Below are 19,380 nucleotides of genomic sequence, written 5' to 3'. Positions count from 1 at the left end.
CATAATAATAAAAAATATATAGATCAAAAGGTACTTTTTTTTTTTTTTTTTTTTTTTTTTTCGGTACACGGGCCTCTCACTGCTGTGGCCTCTCCCGTTGCGGAGCACAGGCTCAGTGGCTATGGCTCACGGGCCCAGCCGCTCCGCGGCATGTGGGATCTTCCCGGACCGGGGCACGAACCCGTGTCCCCTGCATTGGCGGGCGGACTCTCAACCACTGCACCACCAGGGAAGCCCAAAAGGTACTTTTTAAAAAACCTATCAGATTGGCAAAGACTAAACAGAAATTTTGACACCACCACACCTTGGTGAGGATATGTGGAAACATTGCTAGTGGGAGTGTAAACTAGTAACTATTTTGGAGAGCAGTGATATCTATCAAAATTACCAAGACATACATGCTTTTATTCAGCAAGTTCATTTCTAGGAATTTATGTTAGAGATATTCACACATGTGCAAAATAATCTATGTGGAAGGACATCCATTGTAGACTTCTTGTAATAGTGAAGGATTAGAAACAGCCATCAATGAGGTACTAGTCAAATCATCACAACTATACAACGGAAGACTAAGCAGCCATTTTTAAAAAGAAATGAAAATACTCTTTAATGTACCATATGAGAAGATGTCCAAGATATGTGTGAAGTGAAAAGTTCAAGGTAATTTTTAAGGTAAAATTCAAGGAAAAATTTTTAAGGAACACTTCAAGGTAATTTATATGAATGCTACCACCATTTACGTTCAAAAACAAAAAAACCAGACATTGTTATTAAATGCACACAAGCTCACATGTTATATGTAATTGATTATATACATGCATACAAGGATATTCAAGAAAATGATAAAACTAGTTAGTTCTAAAGAGAAATCTGGCCGGCTGGGGAACATGAGTGAGACTTTTACCATGTGCTTTTCAAAATTATGCCTTTTCAAAACTATGCAGTATCTGTTGAAAAAATATTATAAAAAAAATTTTTAAATAAGCGTGATTAAATAAGGTTGCTTCTTCATGGAAATGCCTACCTGCAACTAGAAAGGAACATGGAAAATGAACACTGCTCTGTTATGGTGATAGGATTATTTCCTTTTTTGCAAAAATGATTTAATTTTTAACCAGAACAAAACCCCATCTGTAAAGTAAAATCTCCTATGATTACATGACCTAAAAGCCTACCGTTTTCAATTTCCAGTCTCCCAGTAGACTGCGTAAATCCAATCCCATTATCTGCTACACACTGATACAGCCCAGAATCTTCCATGGTAACACCCCTGATTTTCAATCCATTTCCCACAGTTAGATGTCGTGGGGAACGACGAATGGGCCGTGCGTTGTGAAACCAGGTACGGTTGGGGGTTGGGTTCCCATGAACTTCACACGTGAATTGCACCGTGGCACCCAGAGACACTGTCTGATCCTGCAGTCCTTTAGAAATGGAAGCATGTTCTAAAAATAAAACAAATAAGAACTAATGAGAACCTACTGTCTAGCACAGGGAACTCTACTCAATACTCTATAATGACCTATATGGGAATAGAGTCTAAAAAAGAGTGGATATATGTGTATGTATAATTGATTCACTTTGCTGTACACCAGAAGCTAACACAACATTGTAAATCAACTATACTCCAGTAAAAACTTAATAAAAAATAAAATAAACATAAATTAAAGTCTAGCCCTCAAGATGTACTTTTTAGATTATCACATGAGTCATACAAACTCTCCTCAATAACTAGTTGAAACCGAATTGTATTATTTCCTCACATTCTCCCATCCACCATGGTCATCAAGAAAAAATTTCCTCCAATAGGATAAACCATATGTTACTAAAACATTATAGCCTCTTTTTATAGATCTCTCCTCCCACTTAACCACCCTCCGCCAACCCAACAAATGCACACACACATACATACATGCAGAGTTTCTATCTTTGGCTTCTCTGAGCGTTTGTTCCAGGTGATCTGTTTGAAATAAAGTAATCATTTCCCTGGATTTCACACTACGCAAAAGCCAAAACAGAAGAATGCTTATTTGGAAGTTAAATTCTTTTTATGCTCAATTCTGCTTTGAGGTTACATGTATTCTGGGCAAAAATTTTCCTTTAGTATCCATCAAGTCACTTTTTTTAACATCTTTATTGGGGTATAATTGCTCTACAATGGTGTGTTAGTTTCTGCTTTAAAACAAAGTGAATCAGTTATACATATACATATGTTCCCATATCTCTTCCCTCTTGCATCTCCCTCCCTCCCACCCTCCCTATCCCACCCTTCCAGGCGGTCACAAAGCACCGAGCCGATATCCCTGTGCCATGCGGCTGCTTCCCACTAGCTATCTACCTTACGTTTGTTAGTGTATATCTGTCCATGACTCTCTCTCGCCCTGTCACAGCTCACCCTTCCCCCTCCCCATATCCTCAAGTCCGTTCTCCAGTAGGTCTGTGTCTTTACTCCTGTCTTACCCCTAGGTTCTTCATAACATTTTTTTTTTCTTAAATTCCATATATATGTGTTAGCATACGGTATTTGTCTTTTTCTTTCTGCATCAAGTCACTTATTACCTGGACAGAGTACATCATGTATCGGCATTTGTAACATATGTCCAAATTAAATGACCATGCATATTAATCTAGTCCTAATTAGCATTAAATTTTAAAGCCCACTTGCCATACACTTGTATTAATTCCAGTGTAACCTACGTCAGGCCACTGTTGCACATAAACAGGTGTAGAAGCTTTACAAAAACTATATTTACTATGAAAACTTTTTTTTTCCAGTTTTCATGAAAATCTGTTTTGATAAAGGAAAACATTTTTGCTGCTACACATGACAGTGAGATAGGTAGCTGGAAGAAAGGAATAGCTTTGAGATAAACAGTATATATAGAAATATGGGTGAAAATAACACAAATTTTATGAGCCAGCTATAGTGAAAGCATTCCAAAAGGGAAAATAAAATGAAATGATTTCTTTTTGAGATGACATTTTCTAGTCAGTACTCTGTCTTAGTTACGATTACTGGACACTACACACTGATACAGCCCAGAATCTTGCATCCTGTTGAATTCCACTCTCTTTCCTCCACGTCATCGAGAAGGAAGAACCAGCTCTGTAAATAAGTCCCCTGCATATGAACCAGTTCCATTCCGAGAGTGCGTTCGTCAGTTCAATTTGCTCCTAAGTCCAACAAAGTTAGCTTAGGAACCCTACTAACAATCGGCTATATAGTATAGAACCAGCTACACCACCGCTGCTTTTACACTTGCTTCAGGACATCCTGGGCTTGACATAAAGATACTGCACTACTGTACTCTATACAGTACTGTACAGTACACAAAAGCACAGCCACTTGTAGAGGATGCACACACGTGACAATGTACACCAGACACGTGAACTAACTTACGTGATTAGACATGCGAACGCACGTTTGCATCTTTGAAAGTTTGCAACTTGAAGGTTCGTATGTAGGGGACTTACTGTATTATGTAACCAGGTTGGGGGTGAGGTTCCCAAGAACATCCCAGGTGAAACGCTCTGTGCCACCCAGAAACACTACCCAACTCAGCAGTCCTTTAGAGAAATGAAGCTCATTTTGGTACTGGGGTAGCTATTTCTAGGTAGCCTCTATTCCATGTATGGTTCACAAATAGATCTTCCACTCAAACATCAGTTAGACCAGAAAAATAGCCTGACTTGAAAAAACACTTAACAAGTAACATCTTACCAAGTACATTCACCACGTAAGTCACGTGTTTGGTGTCTCCAGACTTGTTTCCCACCACACAGGAGTAGTTGCCGGAGTCCGCCGGATCAATGCTGTCCGTGGCAAGATGCGAATACAACCTTCTCCACTTGCTTCCCGGCACAGCGTCCTGACCGTCCTTCAGCCAGTGCACATGAGAAGCTGGGATCCCACTTACCACACACTCCAGGGTCACAGGGCTACGAGAGAGAACAGCTAATGCCTGTGAAAGGGTGGGGTGAAGAATGTGAAAGTCATCTGAAGAAGGGCCTGGAGAAAGAAGGGAAAATAAAAAATCATGATTCTTATGTATTCACTTCCATCCTCTTCCTTAGCAAAGCTGTGAGCTTCCCCATCTTCCCATTTATTCTTCTTTACACTAGGAGGTCCTGTTTGGTAACTAAATCATTTTCAGTTGAGAATTAAATTTAAAAGACTTCATGATCCTTTAGAGCTACTCCTGAATTAGCAGTTTGGAAATGTTGAATTTCTCAACAAGTATGTGGACTGTTACTTAACTATGCTTTGACTCTTGGTGCTACTACAACTTATCGTATCTCAAAGAGAACAGATAAATATTTTTTTGTAATTCACAGTTAGCCACCAATTTGATTACCACTGATACAAAGTGATATTTGCTCACTAATTTCTTTTTATTTGAGCAAAGGGCAAAGTTCTCCACATGAATTCTATCCTGTCATCTTGACCAAAATTCTCTTCTAAGAAGTCATTATATTTTTAAAACATATACAGTACTATGCTATAATGCACTTCTGCATGTAAAGACTTTCTCATGATAAACAAACAGGATCTGAAAGAAAAAGGAACTCCCACTTCCCAACTTTTTATGAGAAATGCTTCTGAGGACTCTTCCCAGTGACCACGATTCCCCCAAATACTTACGACTCACAAGGAGCTTTTGGCCAATGGGTTCAACTTTTAATTCATGTGTGACAGGATTAAAAGCTGCACATTTATATGATCCCTTGTCCTCTAAGGATACATTCAAAATCTGAAGATTCCCTGATGGAAGGATTAAGTAATTCTCTGAGGAAGGAAGGGAATGCAGTTAGGCCTCTCTCTTTATGAAGGACACAAGTTAAGACCAACAAAGGTTGATAGTTACGCTTTAAATGTAGACGTGACATGAGCAGCAAATAAGCAATCGGGGAAAATTCATTAAATGAAGGAAAAGGAAAGTCAAAGCAGAACAAAAAAAGTCAACAGCACTACAGTAACAGAATCAAACCCATCAGAGCCCCAAGGCAACAGATCACTCCCTGAGAACACCACAGCACAAGAAACATATTTAGACAAAGATACAACGACCGCAGCTGCCACTTTGGGCAAACCCCTGCCTGCAGCACTGACCACCCAGTAGTCATTCACGTCTTCATTCATTTCTTCTCAACAATATGTACTGAGACCCTATTTTCTGCCAACAATGGCCTGTGCACAAGTGATACAACAATGAAGCGAGCAGATAAAGCAAGCCCTGCACTCATGCTGCCAGTGCTCCGATGCAGGAACAAGGCGGCAGAGAAAGGGACAGATGACAAACAAGCAGACAGTCATGCATATGACACAGGGCTACGGAAAATGAAGCTGAATAAAGTGGACAGAGCAACACAGCACATCATTTCAGATAGTGCCATGAGGGCGATCTTCTCAAAGGAAGTGATATCTGAGTAGATTCCTGAATGAGTTGAAGGAGTGAGCCTTGGGGGTGCGGGGCTGTAATCATTTCTGGACTGTCTTCTGTACTATGTTCTATTTCATACTGTAACCATGTGTCTAAACTACTCCACTTGACTCCCAACAGTAGAGACAATGTATCTTATGTGTTTCTGTGTCTACAGCCCCTAGCACGCAGAGCTTAACGGTAGTTGGTTAATCCCATTTGTTCTCTGGGTGCCCTTGGCTTGTCGTAAGAGGTCTCACCTGTGGAATGTTTCAGCCACTTTCCCCGGATTTTATAGCGCACCTCAGCTTTGGGGTTACTATCTGGTACCTTGCAGCCAATGAAACCAGTACTTTTTTCTTCTGCTGTAATAACATGCTTTGTTGATGAACCAAAATCACCAAGAACTAAAAGAAATAAGTAAATAAGTAGATAGATCAATCAATAAATGTAAATTTGAACTCTCTTTCCCAAAGGAAATTGTAAAGCTAGAAACAACATCTGCACCATGGCCATTTGTGGCAGCTAATCCCAGTTCCCAAAGTAGCAGGATCTTTTTATCTTAGAAAGCAGTTGGGGTAGGGGTGCACAGTTGAGAGCTGGGGCTTAGTCATGGCACCCTTTTCCAGAAGACAATGCTTCCAGGAGACTACAAGGCAAGCAAACTGTTCTTGAAACATTAGGGAGAACTATAAAGCCTAATCGTTCCCATTCTGTCAAGATAAATCCTTCTTAATCCAGTCTCTCATCAAAACTCACTTTCCCTATGCATCCTTATTCTGTTAGTAGCTACTCACATGGCAATAAAAGGGTTTCCAAGAATGAACCTAGGATATCAAAAAAAAAAAAAAAAAAAAGCAGTGTATCGTTTGAATTACCTGAATATCCTAACTAGGTCTCAATTTCTCTCGGTTTAAGTTGACTACAGCTGGAGCCTGCATGGAAGGGCTCTTTATTATTGCCAGTGCTGAAAGCACTCTGCAGCCTGCCCCTAGGAATTCAGCCCTCCGGTGTGTGGCTTGGAGCTGTCCACGGGTCACAGCTCTACCAAAACATTTACTCTTCTCAGTTATGACAAACTCACTACTCCTGGGGAATCCAGATTTGTTCTGTAAATAGGGGTGCCCTCACAAAGACGCTTTCCATTACTGGAAGCCATCACCGTTTGAAAGGCAGATGGCTCAAACTTACTAAGAAAACCACACATACCAGATTTTTCCATAAGTTCAATACTCAACATTCCTTTCCTTACAGTTATTTTTCTACCCCACTTCTTTAGCCTGGTTTCAATTAAATACATGAAAATCACTCTGTAATCAAGGCAAATAAAACAATTAGATGTGCAAAAAAGATAAAGGATGGCATGAAGTAACTGTCAAAGCGGACAACAGCTTTTTTGGTTGTTGATATTAAGGACTTTTAAATACTCACAAAGAAATTCAGATTCACGTTAGAAAATTGTCCTAACGCTGCACAAAATAATGTCCAGATCCCTTGATACAGAGGAAGACACTAAGCAAGGCTCAAGTATCGTCCCCCAGGTTAAACACACAGCGAGTGTCAAGGCTGGGATGAGAACGCATACGTGTCTTACTCCAAAGCCCACGCTCCTCCAAGTACTCAAAAAAATGCAAGTATTAACAGTAATTTCAGGAAAAAAGCATCTGCAACAGGGACAAAATCAGACTCACCTGCAGTCGATATGGTTGCAGGACCACTCACAACGGCGCCAATGCTATTGTTGGCAATGCACTGGTAATAACCCGACAGGGAGGGGTTAAGAGAAAGGATAGTCAACGTCCCCTGGTGAACCTTAATCTGTTCCACATTTCTGTCCAATCTTTTTCCATTATGCAACCATGAGATACGAGCAGTCACAGGTTTAGCAGAACAATGCAGTACTACAGGTCCACCAAGTTTCTGGACGGCAGACAATGGCTCAGAAATAAAATAAGGTGCCAAGTCTACAAGGGAACAGTCCCCGTGTGCAAAGGGGTGGGGGGAGTGGGAGAGAAGAGGAGACAAGGGGAGAGAGAAAGAAGAGCAAGTTTAATATACTTCATCTCAATCTACAAAACGAAAGGCAATCCCTTACTTTATACGTTATGGTCCTGAGAGCTTGTAAGAGTTCTAGGAACATTCTTATATTTTGGAAGAAAGAAGGCAACATACCAATGGAGAACTTAACAGTTAGGGCAGCACAGATGAGAATCCTTATGATATAAATAAAACAAAATACTAATTCTATAAATGAGAAATGGTAAACTGCTCTTCTAATGAAGTAGCTTTTAAAAAATGGAAATTAAGAATCTGAAAAAGAGAAGATGACTTTCAAAATCAAAAGAATTCTCTTCCATATTACCAACAGGGTTTGACTTTAAGAGCAAATTATTTTCTCAAAATAATTTGACTACTTCCCTTTAATATAAGTAATGTTCAACTTTTAAGAACGCAGAAGTAGAAAGTTAGGAAGCCACACCGAAATACAAAGTCTATCCTTTTGGGGATATGAGGATAAACGGGGTATCAATCGTAATATTTTTATTTGGTGTTTGGAATAGTTTCACTTGTTATGTCTATTCCTCCAGTAACTTGGGGGAGAGGGGTTCTTGCGCTCAAGTATCAAAACAGATCCCTCCCCTCCACCCAAAAATGAGGGCGGGGGACAGGGATGCTAATAATCTGGTGTAATAAAATAGTTAAAAGAAAAAAATAATAAATTTCTGAATCTACTTTTATAGGATATTTTACCAGAAATAAAGATTAAAGGAAATGCCTTGACTGAATCTGAGGTTGCTATTTAGCCAAAAAAAAACCCAGAAATAAAACCACTAAATCGGGCTTCCCTGGTGGCGCAGTGGTTGAGAGTCCGCCTGCCGATGCAGGGGACACGGGTTCGTGCCCCAGTCCGGGAATATCCCACATGCCGCGGAGCGGCTGGGCCCGTGAGCCATGGCTGCTGAGTCTGCGCGTCCGGAGCCTGTGCTCCGCGACGGGAGAGGCCACAGCAGTGAGAGGCCCGCGTACCGCAAAAAACAAACAAACAAACAAACAAACAAAAACCACTAAATCAATTTTCCCTTACTAAGTTGATTTTCCCTTACTAATTTTCCCTTACTAATTTTCCCTTACTAAGTCTAAGTCCCTTACAGTATTTTTAACAAAGATAATAAACAAACATTACTTAATAAATAAACATCACCGTATTTGTATATACTCCTATATAAATCTTCACACTTATCTAAAATAAAAAGAAATGCATATGGGCCATGAATTAGCCTCAGGCTTACATATACATTTAATAATAAACACATTTAAGCTTTTTAGTAACCCAGAGTTAGGTAATAAATTAGGCAAGATCATGAGAGACCTGGGATTTGAACCAAGTTCTCTCACTCCAAGTTGAGTACTCTTACATACGGATTCTAAAATTCCTCTTTGGTGGTGTGTAGTTAGCATTTTATTCCTATCATAATTTCCAAATTCAGAGATTTGTAACATATCCTCACTGAAAAAAAGCATGTTCGGAAAATATTTATTTTCAAGACAACAAAAGGAATAAATTATACGGACAATGATGGGAAGGCCTGCGAGTGCCCAGAAGCACTCCTAAGAGATCCTTAAATTGCTTAATGAATCAAAGTTTTAAAATCATTCCACTGGTCAAACAAATCTTACAAACGTCTTTAGAAACCATCACTATCGTCGAAGCATTAAAGTCGAAGTTCTTCATAGGATTGAGATGAGGAAAAGCTTCAGGCCCAAACTACCATTCTTCTCCTCTTACCTGGACTCACGGAAGAGCACAGAATCGGGAGAGTAACATAGAGCAGTGTCTGTAAGGGTCCAGCAACTGGATGCATAGCGCCAGATTGCAGAAGCGGGCAGGACAGACTTCCAGGGCAAAATCCAGGCCTTGGCTTACTAAAAGACATCAAAAAAAAAAAAAGGAAGAAATTCTGAAGTACAAAAACAGTTGGAATTTTTTATCTGAATAGCCAGCCCGAGTTATGAACACAGTGGCTGCCCTCTATTTTGAAAGCTCCACATAGACTGCGTCAAATACAAGGCATTCAATGATCCACATCTTCCCAATTCACAAGCTAATCTCTAGACGTTAAATTAAAGTTAGAAATTCTGCTCATTCTTCCAAGATACTAAGACACTTATTTGACACAGAACCAATCGTTCCAAATGAAAACATAACGGCCTTTAGCGCCTTTCTCTTTGTACATCTCACAACCATCTAAAACTCAACACAACTCAGATGCATTCCTCCTCTATGTTCCTTAAAACAGAAACAATAACAACAAAATAATAACTAACGTTTATATAGTGCTTGTACGAGCCAGACACCATCTCAGTGCTTTTCATATATTAACTGAACCTTCACGACAAGCCTATGAGTCAGGTGCTCCTGGTTTTCTTCCCTTTTTTCAGATGGGGGACTCATGGATTGTGCAGAGAATACCAGGGGCAGGCCTGTGTGGGGATCGAGTTTGTCTGCAGAAATCCAAAGACCACTGTGGTGAGAGTGGGATGAGCCAAGTAGAGAGCACACAGGAAAGCCGGGCTAGACCCTGCCCAGCTTCAAAGGCCACGCTGAAGGTTTTGGCATTTATTCTAAATGCGATGGCAGACCCTTGGAGGACTTAGAGAAGGGAGGGATGGGATCTCATTATGCTTTAAGGAGATCACTGGCTGACGGAGACTAGACTGAAGTGGGGCCGGGATGGAGGAGGGAGACCAAGCGGGAAGTTACGAGATCGCTGGGGAGAGAGATGAGCACGTGGTGGGTGAGTCCAGTGAGTCAGCTGTGGAGGTGCTGAGGAAAATCACCGGCTTCAGAACATACACTAAAGCTTAAACCAAGCTGATGAAGGTTTGGATAAAAAGTGTGAGAGAGGGCTTCCCCGGCGGCACAGTGGTTGGGAGTCCGCCTGCCGATGCAGGGGACACGGGTTCGTGCCCCGGTCCGGGAGGATCCCACATGCCGCGGGGCGGCTGGGCCCGTGAGCCTCTGCTCCGCATCGGGAGAGGCCACAATAGTAAGAGGCCCGCGTACAGCAAAAAAAAAAAAAAAAAAAAAAAAAAAAAGTGTGAGAGAAAGAGCTATATCAAAGACAACTCTTAGTTTTTGGTGTAACAGAATAAGTAAAAGTTCTGCTTCCTGAAATGGGGAAGACTGGAGCAGGGCAAACGGCTGAAGAGGAGGCTGCTCAACAGCTGCGCTTTGGCCACGGAAAGTCTGAGATCTGTGAGGGATCCGAGTACCAGTAACTAGTCGACAGTTGCATATAGGAGTCTGGAGCTGTGGGAAGAAGTCAGAGCTGAAAATGCAGATGTTACATGTACTAAAGCCTTGGCGCTAGATAAACACTAAGGAAAATATGATAGAGGAGGAAAGATACTCCAACCTTTAGACACTGAATAGAGGAGAAAGAAGTAATACTGGAGACTAAGAAGAAGTAGCCAACAAAATAAGAAGAAATCCAGGGGAATGTTGCATCTAGGGAGAAAAATGGAAAATATTTCTGGAAGAAGAGAGTAATCAACCCATCTCAAACACTGGTGAGAAACAGAGTTAAGATAAGATGGCATCAGAAAGCCATGAAGAAGACCATGGGTGATATAGCAAGAACGGTTTCAGTGGAGAAGGGACAAAAGTCTGATCAGTTCAGGATAGGATGGGAAGGGAGGAAATGAAGAAACAGGCACAGAAAACTCCTTCAAGGATTTGCTATAAAAGGGCAGCAGAAAAACAGAGAGAATTGCTGGGGATGGATGGACGGCAGCCATGGAAATGTTTGTTTATGTGTTTTTTTAATATAGAGATAATACAACACATTTACAAAGCTAAAAAAAGTTTCACCAAACCCAGCACTGGTAAGGATGTGCGTAAAAATCACTATAATATCTCGTGGGTGAAATATAATTGGTAAATTCCTTTTGGAAGGAAAATTATTCATTCATGCAACAAATATTTACTGAATGTTTATTATATGATGGGTACTATTCTAAGAGCTGGAGACAGAGCACTTAAATATATATGTAAGTAAAAATAAGTAACAGACAAAAATGTATACCTTACATTCTGTGGGAGAGATGGAAAGTAAACAAGATGAATAAATTCGGAATATTCACAAGGTCCATGCCATCCTCCAGATATGGTTCATTCCTTCTCTGTGCTACTCCTACACCTTGGTCACTATCTACCACTGCACTCACTACTGTGCTCTGCAATTTATCTGGTTACATAACTATGTCCTCTTTGAAGGCAAGAATGATGTCATATCCAACTTTGCAAATTCTAATGCCTAGCAGAAAAGAGGCACTGGATGTTTCTTAAAATGAAAGGAATACCTTAATGTAACGTAATTCCCAGAAGTACCTTAGAGAGTAGTATTTAATGAGAACTGTTATCTCTACTGAATTCAGTGTAACCTAGCTATATTTTTATTCTTTCATTCACTTATGCATTCATATATATGATTTCAAAAATTAGCAAACATAAAGTAAGCACCTACTGTATGCCAGGCACCATGCTAGGCTAGAGATCCAAAGAGTGGTTATTGTGTCGACAAATTCTCCCCTACATTCCTGCTTGGCCAGGACACAGAATCTGACTACAGAATACAACAAAATGTAATGCCAGAGTTACACTAATGACATTTAAGAAATGAGAAGTCTACGTGTGTACTCATCTGTGAAAAGAAAGGTTAATTCTAACCATTGATAAAACTGGGTAGTAATACAAAGTAAGGCACCGTAAGTATGGCTTTGAATAAATCAAATATCTCCCAGGATCTGCTCACTTCTCTACACCAGGTGCTCCAAAATCTCCAAGTTGCAAACTCAAGTTTATCTACATCGTGGACTATCAGTTCGAGGAATGCCTTTTAAATGTTTTCTTGCTGAGCTCTTTTTTTTTTTTCTTTTTTTATTTTTGCGGTACGCGGGCCTCTCACTGTTGTGGCCTCTCCCGTTGCGGAGCACAGGCTCCGGACGCGCAGGCTCCGCAGCATGTGGGATCTTCCCGGACCGGGGCACGAGCCCGTGTCCCCTGCATCGGCAGGCGGACTCCCAACCACTGCGCCACCAGGGAAGCCCTTGCTGAGCTCTTTTAAAAGTGGGAGAAAATACTCTGGTACCACCCGCTGGCAGAAGGGGCCAGCTGTGTGAAAACCTTTTTGGTTTATTTGAATTCTTCCCTTGGTTCAAGGGTAAGAACTGACACACCATTGCTAGGCAGTCACGGCAGAGTAAACATTCAAACAACTTGTTAACAGGAGGCACCTTCCTGAGGACAAGGAAGAGAGTTTCTTCCTTTTGCCAAATCTTTCCTCGACTATTTATTTATTGAAAAGCAGTGAAACAAATTCCAGAGTCAACTTTAACCCCAGCACGTGATCTAGTGAGTTACTTTACAGCTGTCCTTTAAAACATCACAGCTCATTATTGCTACCTAAATATTATCACACAGGAATGTGCCTATCTTTCTATTAGGTTAACATGCTGTCAGTTGATTTGAGAGGTTGGAAAGAAATTATGACCCTCACAGTCACTGACTAAATATTTGTTGACTTGGTTTATATTTCTCTGTGGCAAGCCTGCTCAGCTTGTTAGAAAATTGTGATATTCAGGACAACAACCTGGGTTCTGTTGCTCTACGGGTCAGGTGGCTTGAAATTATATTCAACAGCCACCAAGAGCAACCTAGGTCCAACCTCACAAACAAACATCCCTGACCGTAAGGAGGGTTAGAGGATGTATAAATCAGGGTATATGCATTAGCACTGCTGGAAAGTTATTCAATACCATGTCACTTTCAAAAGTACTATATTTGTCGAAAGAGGAAACTTCTTAATAATATTAGTGCTATTGCTACTTGACTAGTTAAGTTATTGGAAAACAAAAAATATATTTTAACATACATATCTAACATCTATACATAAATATATGTGTATACTATAAATGTACATAAGTATATACAAATTTTATATTTTTTTAATTTATATACACATACATATAAATATGTATCATTTCCCTGCACTGCTCGCAAATGAACAATTTGTTTGGCCAAGTTTATCATAACTGAACAAGGTTCCTGCCATCTTCTCACACACAGATCAGTGGCCTTAGCACGTATGGCATCTTTCTCGGCAAGGGAGAAAACAGCCCTAATTTCCTCTGCATAGAAACTGTTATCTCATCCTCCTCTTCTGATCTGGACACAGTGGCCAGCAGAGAAAAGGTCTGTCTGACCTCTGTTCTAGCATACGTACCATTCAAATATTCTCATGTAAAAATTCAAAACAGAATTTGGATTTAAATCGTATCAGATAAAACAGAATTCTGATTTAAATTACATTGCCATTTTTCAGACTGCAGTGTCTTTCTCATTTAGAATATTTTTTTAAGCATCCAATGTGGTTAACATAATGCCAGGTGATATTTTAAACAAAATATTCAAGGTTTTCTTTCACATATTCTACAGTGAATATGCTATTTTATCAAGGAGAAAATTGTTAACAGAAAGTTTCTACAAATACTCAATGACAAAGAAGATCACACATTTAGCACAAAAATGTGGAATGAATGTACAAAAACAAGGCAAGTAAGCATGACAATTCTTTCACCTAAAGGTAACACATCAATATCTCAATCCATTTTCAACTAATCCTTTTCATATGGTGTATATTTACATAACTGAAGATCATAATATATATGGAATATAGTTTTAAATCCTGCTTTTTTCATTTATCACCTAATGATCATGTTTATTAAAATTTTTCATAAACATAATTTGTAACCGCTATAGATACTTATTGAATGTAGGTATCAACACTTAATTTGCTTAGCCATTCCCTATTGGTTAGGCTCCACTTTTTTATATGTGCGTGCATGTGTATATTTTTGGTTTTGTGGGGTTTTTTCGCTATTACAGATAATACTGCTGTGAGTATCTTTGTCCATAAATCTTTAGCTACTCTTCTAAGCATGTCTTTAGAACTGACTTTTAAAAGTGAAATTATTGGGCCAAGGAGTAAAAACATTTTTAAGATTAAATATATAGATGGTTGAGGTTGTCGTCCAAAAAGATGGCAACAAGGCACAAGTTGATCCCCATCAACCGCCACCAGCACGTGGGGGGACCCCTGCTCACCAGCAGACTGTTTATTTCCTTACGCTGAGGTAAGCGAAGCGTGGATATCAAACATGAATTTGAGAAATTAATTAAAATATTTTATAGGGCATAAAGCAACATTCACTGTCTAATCTGTTAGGGGTTTCTCTAACAATATTCGAAATTTATATGAAAGTAACTGCAGAAAGAATAACAATAATGGACACCGCAGGCTACACTGATCAAACCTTGTCCATCTCTGAACTTTCAATTACAAAAAAACACCATGGACACAAAAATCTCTGCTTTTTACCCAAAATTCACTTCAAGTAAGTTAAGGGGTTGTGTGTTGAGGTTGTTATACTGTGTGATTTTAATTTATAACGTGTACTTGTCTGAAAAGAAATCTGTACGCAAGAACTGCTGACAGACGCTTTCTGGCAATATTTGCTGGCGTTCAAAATAGTAAGTTACCATTCATTCCCAACCATTATCCTCTCTTGCTTACTGCTTTCCGTGTCCATTAAGCATATATATACCCCTACTTCCCTAAACTACTAGAGGTAGTAAAATAACTCAAGGACTTGGACTTTAAATTGGGCTTGATCTTGTCTTACTATTGGACATTGGCAAAGGCCTGATCAATTTCCCATGTGAAAAACAGAACCATCAAGGCTTATCCAACTCACTGGTCTCAGAAGGAATTAACATGGTCATGAGGAAGTTCTTCTACCTCCTTCCTATACTCAGAGGAAGTTAAAGGCCAACATCCATTATTTTCACTGCAGTTCTGAGTGGCTGACTTAAGTGTCTGAGAAGATGCTCAGTGGTCACTTTGCTCCCAAGAAAGCACCTGGTAGTACAGTCTCTTCAGAGTACAAAAAAAAAAAAAAAAAAGAACAAGAAAAAGAACAGCTAAGTGTAGTATCCCATTCAACCTACAAATCAGGATCAGGGGATAACTCTTTCCTCCATGCGGTAAAAATCTTTTTTTTACCCATTCTCCTCCCCATTCCCCACTCTCATATGGCCCAAATGCTGCTCCTTGAGTCCTGGCCTAAAGACTAGCTGGTATCTCCTGAGTTACAGGGCTTTCTCTAAGCCTTTCCTGCATGCCTACAGAGAAGGCAATTTGTCTTGCATTACAAACTGTACTTTTAAGCCGTCCCAGGCTTAAGAGAATTTCTGTCGGCAAAGGGAAGCTAAAGGTATGCCTCGTCTCAGAATAAGAAAGGAAATAGTTCCCTAACATTTACTTAACTTATTGTTCAGGTTGTGAACTTCATGCTTTTATAACCCCTTTTCAACATGCTGCCAGAATAATCCTTTGGGGAAAGGCCTGAATTTCTAGATTTGATTCCTCTGTTTTTAAAGGAACGCCTTTGCTTTCCTAAGGATGATCAAAGCTGTCTCTCTGAACTATCCCCTCCCTAGACTCCTATATCAGACTTTCTTATAGTTTTCTTTGAGGCTTAGGGAATAACTGGGATTAATTTGTGAACAAAAACTCAGCTTTGGGATCAGTATTGTTCTTCAAAATAGAAAATTCTGTAACTTAGTTTTCTTTTTTAAAGGCATCGTTTTCTTCATGAAATAGTAATTTCCTTCTTAAAAAAAAAAGATTGATTCTTACTTTCAAACCCTCTATTTCAAAACATCCTATTTCTCAATTGTTGAGAAAAAATGAGTTTTCAGAAATAACTAAACAAAAGAAAAAATAAAGCATGTCTACTTTAATTTTTTTTATTAGGTACTGATTAATTCAGCACAATTTCAGTTACGGAAGTCCATCACAATATATGCTTTTTTTTAACCTATTGAACCACCTTGACCTTAATCACATCCAGCTTTAAATCTCCTCTCAAAGTTTTCTTCATTCTGAATATTTGAATAATTTAGCTAATCCTGCACAGATTTCTCAAAGAATCTTGCTTTTTCCAAGAAATATTCATCCAGTCAATTAATTCCATACGTAGGGCATCTACTCTGGGCAAGATCCTGGGAGGGTACAAAAATGAGGAAGATGAGGAAGGTATAATTCCTGAACTGAAGGATACTGCAGCCTAATTAGGAAAAGAGGGCTTGAATTAACTTTGGAATAAAGAAAATGATAATAAGTAAATGAGACAGTAAAAAGCATTAGAAGAATTCAAAGCAGAGGAATTCATGTTTCATTCAACAAATACTTAGTGCCTGCCTACTACGTGTCAGGCGCTGTGCTATGCTGGAAACTCAGCCAGGGAGAAAACAGGCAGCGTAGCTGCCTTCAGGAGGTTTTGAGTCAGGTGAGGACAGGTGACAACTAAAGAAGCTGTTCAAACACAGCCTCACCTAACAGAATGACTAAATGTTTTGCCACAGGGGCTCCTGTGAAGTTATTCCATGTTGCAGATGGCTTCTTTTTATTTGGTATAAACTTTTATATAACTTTTTCAATCAGAAACTAAACAATGGAACTTTGATGTTACAGCTTCGGTCAAAGACACACCCACCAGCGGGGATGCATCATTTCCACAACTGGTGGAACACTTCGCCGCTTAGCCTTTATTTCGCCATAAGGTGCTTTTGTGTGCTGTAACTTAAGTGCCATGTGACTGCAAGATAACTACATGCCTTTAGAAGGCTTCCTGTCTCCAAGTCCACTTCCCGACTCCCCCGCCTCTGAAGGACTTCCTCACCAGCCCTCCTTCACCAGTCACCACCCTCAAGTCTTCTCTTTCTCCTTTGCTGAGGACAATAAAATCACTGCAATATATTTAGGAACAAACTATTCATTTACTTTCAAAATATTGTTTATCACCTACACAAATTTGTTTTTATTGCTTAGTTGATTTATTTTTCTATCTGTGAAAGCAGTGTAGCTCTCTTGGTTTGGGAGGGAACCCATGATTTTTTTTCCCACCAAAATCAATGAAAATGGCTTTCACTAAGAAGCGAGGCTTTTTAGTGGAATTCCCTGGCGGGCCGGTGGTAAGGACACAGTGCTTTCACTGCCGTGGCCCCGGTTCAATCCCTGGTCGGGGAACTAAGATCCTGCAAGCCACAGGGCATGGCGAAAAAGAAAGCAGCAGCAGCAAGGCTTTTAGGAAATAAAGGTTTTCAGGAATTAAAGTGCGTAAGTGAGGAAGGGATAGGTGAGCCCCAGAATAAAGCAAGTACAGGTGCTGCAGGGAAAACAGAAGGGTTATCCAACCAAGACTCAGCGGCTGAGAAGATTTCCCAGAGGCAACAATGATTCGGTGAATCAGATGGAGAAGTTTGGGAGGAGGGAGGACAAGCAAGGGGAGGGACGTCTTCCAAGCAGAAGGAAGAGTCTGCGTGCAGAACCAGAGGCAGAGAGCAAGGAAGAATGGGCTGGAGAGGAGAGTAAGGACGGGATTGACAGGTGACAGGTAAGGCACATAGGTGAGTAGAAGCTAGAGCATAAAGAACAAAATAAATCAGGTTAGGGTGCTTGGCTTTTTTCCCGAGAGAGGAGTATGAACAGCTTTGAAGCAGGCCAGGGACAAGATCAGACTTGTGCCTTTGAAAAATCATTTACCCTGCAATGTGGCGGATGACTGAAGAGGGTTAGGAGGCTGCCGTGAAAGAGAACGGGGACCTGTACTAGAGAAATATCAGGGGATAAGTGTAAAAGAGTTAAAAAGTGTTAAGACATGGACATATTTAAAAGCTATTGGGTTGGCCAAAAGGTTCATCCAGTTTTTTCCATAAGATGGCTCTAGTAACACTTAGTTGTCTTTAACTTCATTCGAAACAATTTTGTTAGATTGTACGTGACAGCTGTCACATCAGCGTGCATTTAAAAAAAGACTTACCAAAATTGGTGAATTTTTGTGTAGCCATATTTAGGAGGTAGAATTGAATAGGACCTGGATAGTGAATGATGTGCATTGGGAAGGAATACATCTCTTAGACATCTTTGGAATCCATCGTCTGTCCACTTCTGTTTCCCTACTGCTTCGGCCATAAAGAAAGGCATGAAACCTGCTGTCCAGATCTCTCATTTGGACAAGCGAGTTCGTGGATGCCGTGCCTTCACTAAGACAGGAAACGCACAGAAGCAGCAGGGCTCTCCGTGGTTTGTTGTTGCTGTTTGGAGGGTAGCAGAGAATGGAGAGGTTGCATCTTAAGGTGTGGAGCTAATGAGCTGAGTTGGAGAGAAGAGAAACTCTAAGAAAGACCTGGCAGGCAAGCGGAAAGAAGCCTGAGTGCTTAGGAGAGACGAGGGAGGCGTCTGCACACAGAGGAACTGTTATCCCTGCGGGGGAGGGGCCTCGAGCTGAAGCCTAAAAATAAAATACAATACAATCGCCTTTCAAGGGGTAGCCATTCCTCACTCAGAATAACTCATATTATCAATACTACTAATAAAAAAGATTTTTGTAACCCAAAAGGAAAAGACAGAAAATGATATTCCAGGGATGGAATCAGACACTCAGACTTCCTAAAAATGAGTTTCCAAATGTCGCTGAATTTCACACCCATATACCTTTCAAAGGTACCACAGTGTAGGGTAACCAGACGCATTCCTTCACTAAAGCCTTTGATCAGTGACAGTCTTCATGCTGCCCACATGGGGTCCCGAGAAATGAGAGTAACAGCTGGCAGGCATCCTTCAGTGGTCTGACTGGAGGCGTGGGTAGGGGCAGGTGGAGGCGGAGGAAAGGAGAAGGGAAGAAAGTGCTTTCCTAAGTTCGGTGGCAACAAACACACCCTCTAAGAGTCAGCATGTTCATCTCTGGGGGCTATTCTCGGTGCTTTTAGAGACTAGAGAATCCCTTCAAGCAGTCATGTGCAACGACAAGGATGCATCCTCCGACCTGCCTCATA

The 19,380-nt window shown here is 40.3% G+C and overlaps 1 protein-coding gene across 2 annotated transcripts in view; it reads right to left on the bottom strand.

The window, feature by feature from the left end:
• Nucleotides 1–19,380, bottom strand: part of CDON (cell adhesion associated, oncogene regulated) — a 101,076-nt gene that overhangs the window by 51,278 nt on the left and 30,418 nt on the right. For both annotated transcript variants that reach the window (XM_073808004.1, XM_004319203.4), the window contains 6 exons: nt 9,208–9,344; nt 7,112–7,384; nt 5,681–5,827; nt 4,643–4,786; nt 3,722–4,009; nt 1,176–1,445 (listed from right to left, as the gene is read on the bottom strand). In XM_073808004.1, coding sequence (XP_073664105.1) covers nt 1,176–1,445; nt 3,722–4,009; nt 4,643–4,786; nt 5,681–5,827; nt 7,112–7,384; nt 9,208–9,344 — 1,259 coding nt within the window. The remainder of the gene's footprint in view (nt 1–1,175; nt 1,446–3,721; nt 4,010–4,642; nt 4,787–5,680; nt 5,828–7,111; nt 7,385–9,207; nt 9,345–19,380) is intronic.

This window comes from Tursiops truncatus, chromosome 8 (assembly GCF_011762595.2).
Source record: "Tursiops truncatus isolate mTurTru1 chromosome 8, mTurTru1.mat.Y, whole genome shotgun sequence".
Classification (NCBI taxonomy): domain Eukaryota; kingdom Metazoa; phylum Chordata; class Mammalia; order Artiodactyla; family Delphinidae; genus Tursiops; species Tursiops truncatus.
The sequence above is the reverse complement of the archived record's forward strand: the minus strand, read 5'-3'. Positions and strand labels throughout refer to the sequence as shown.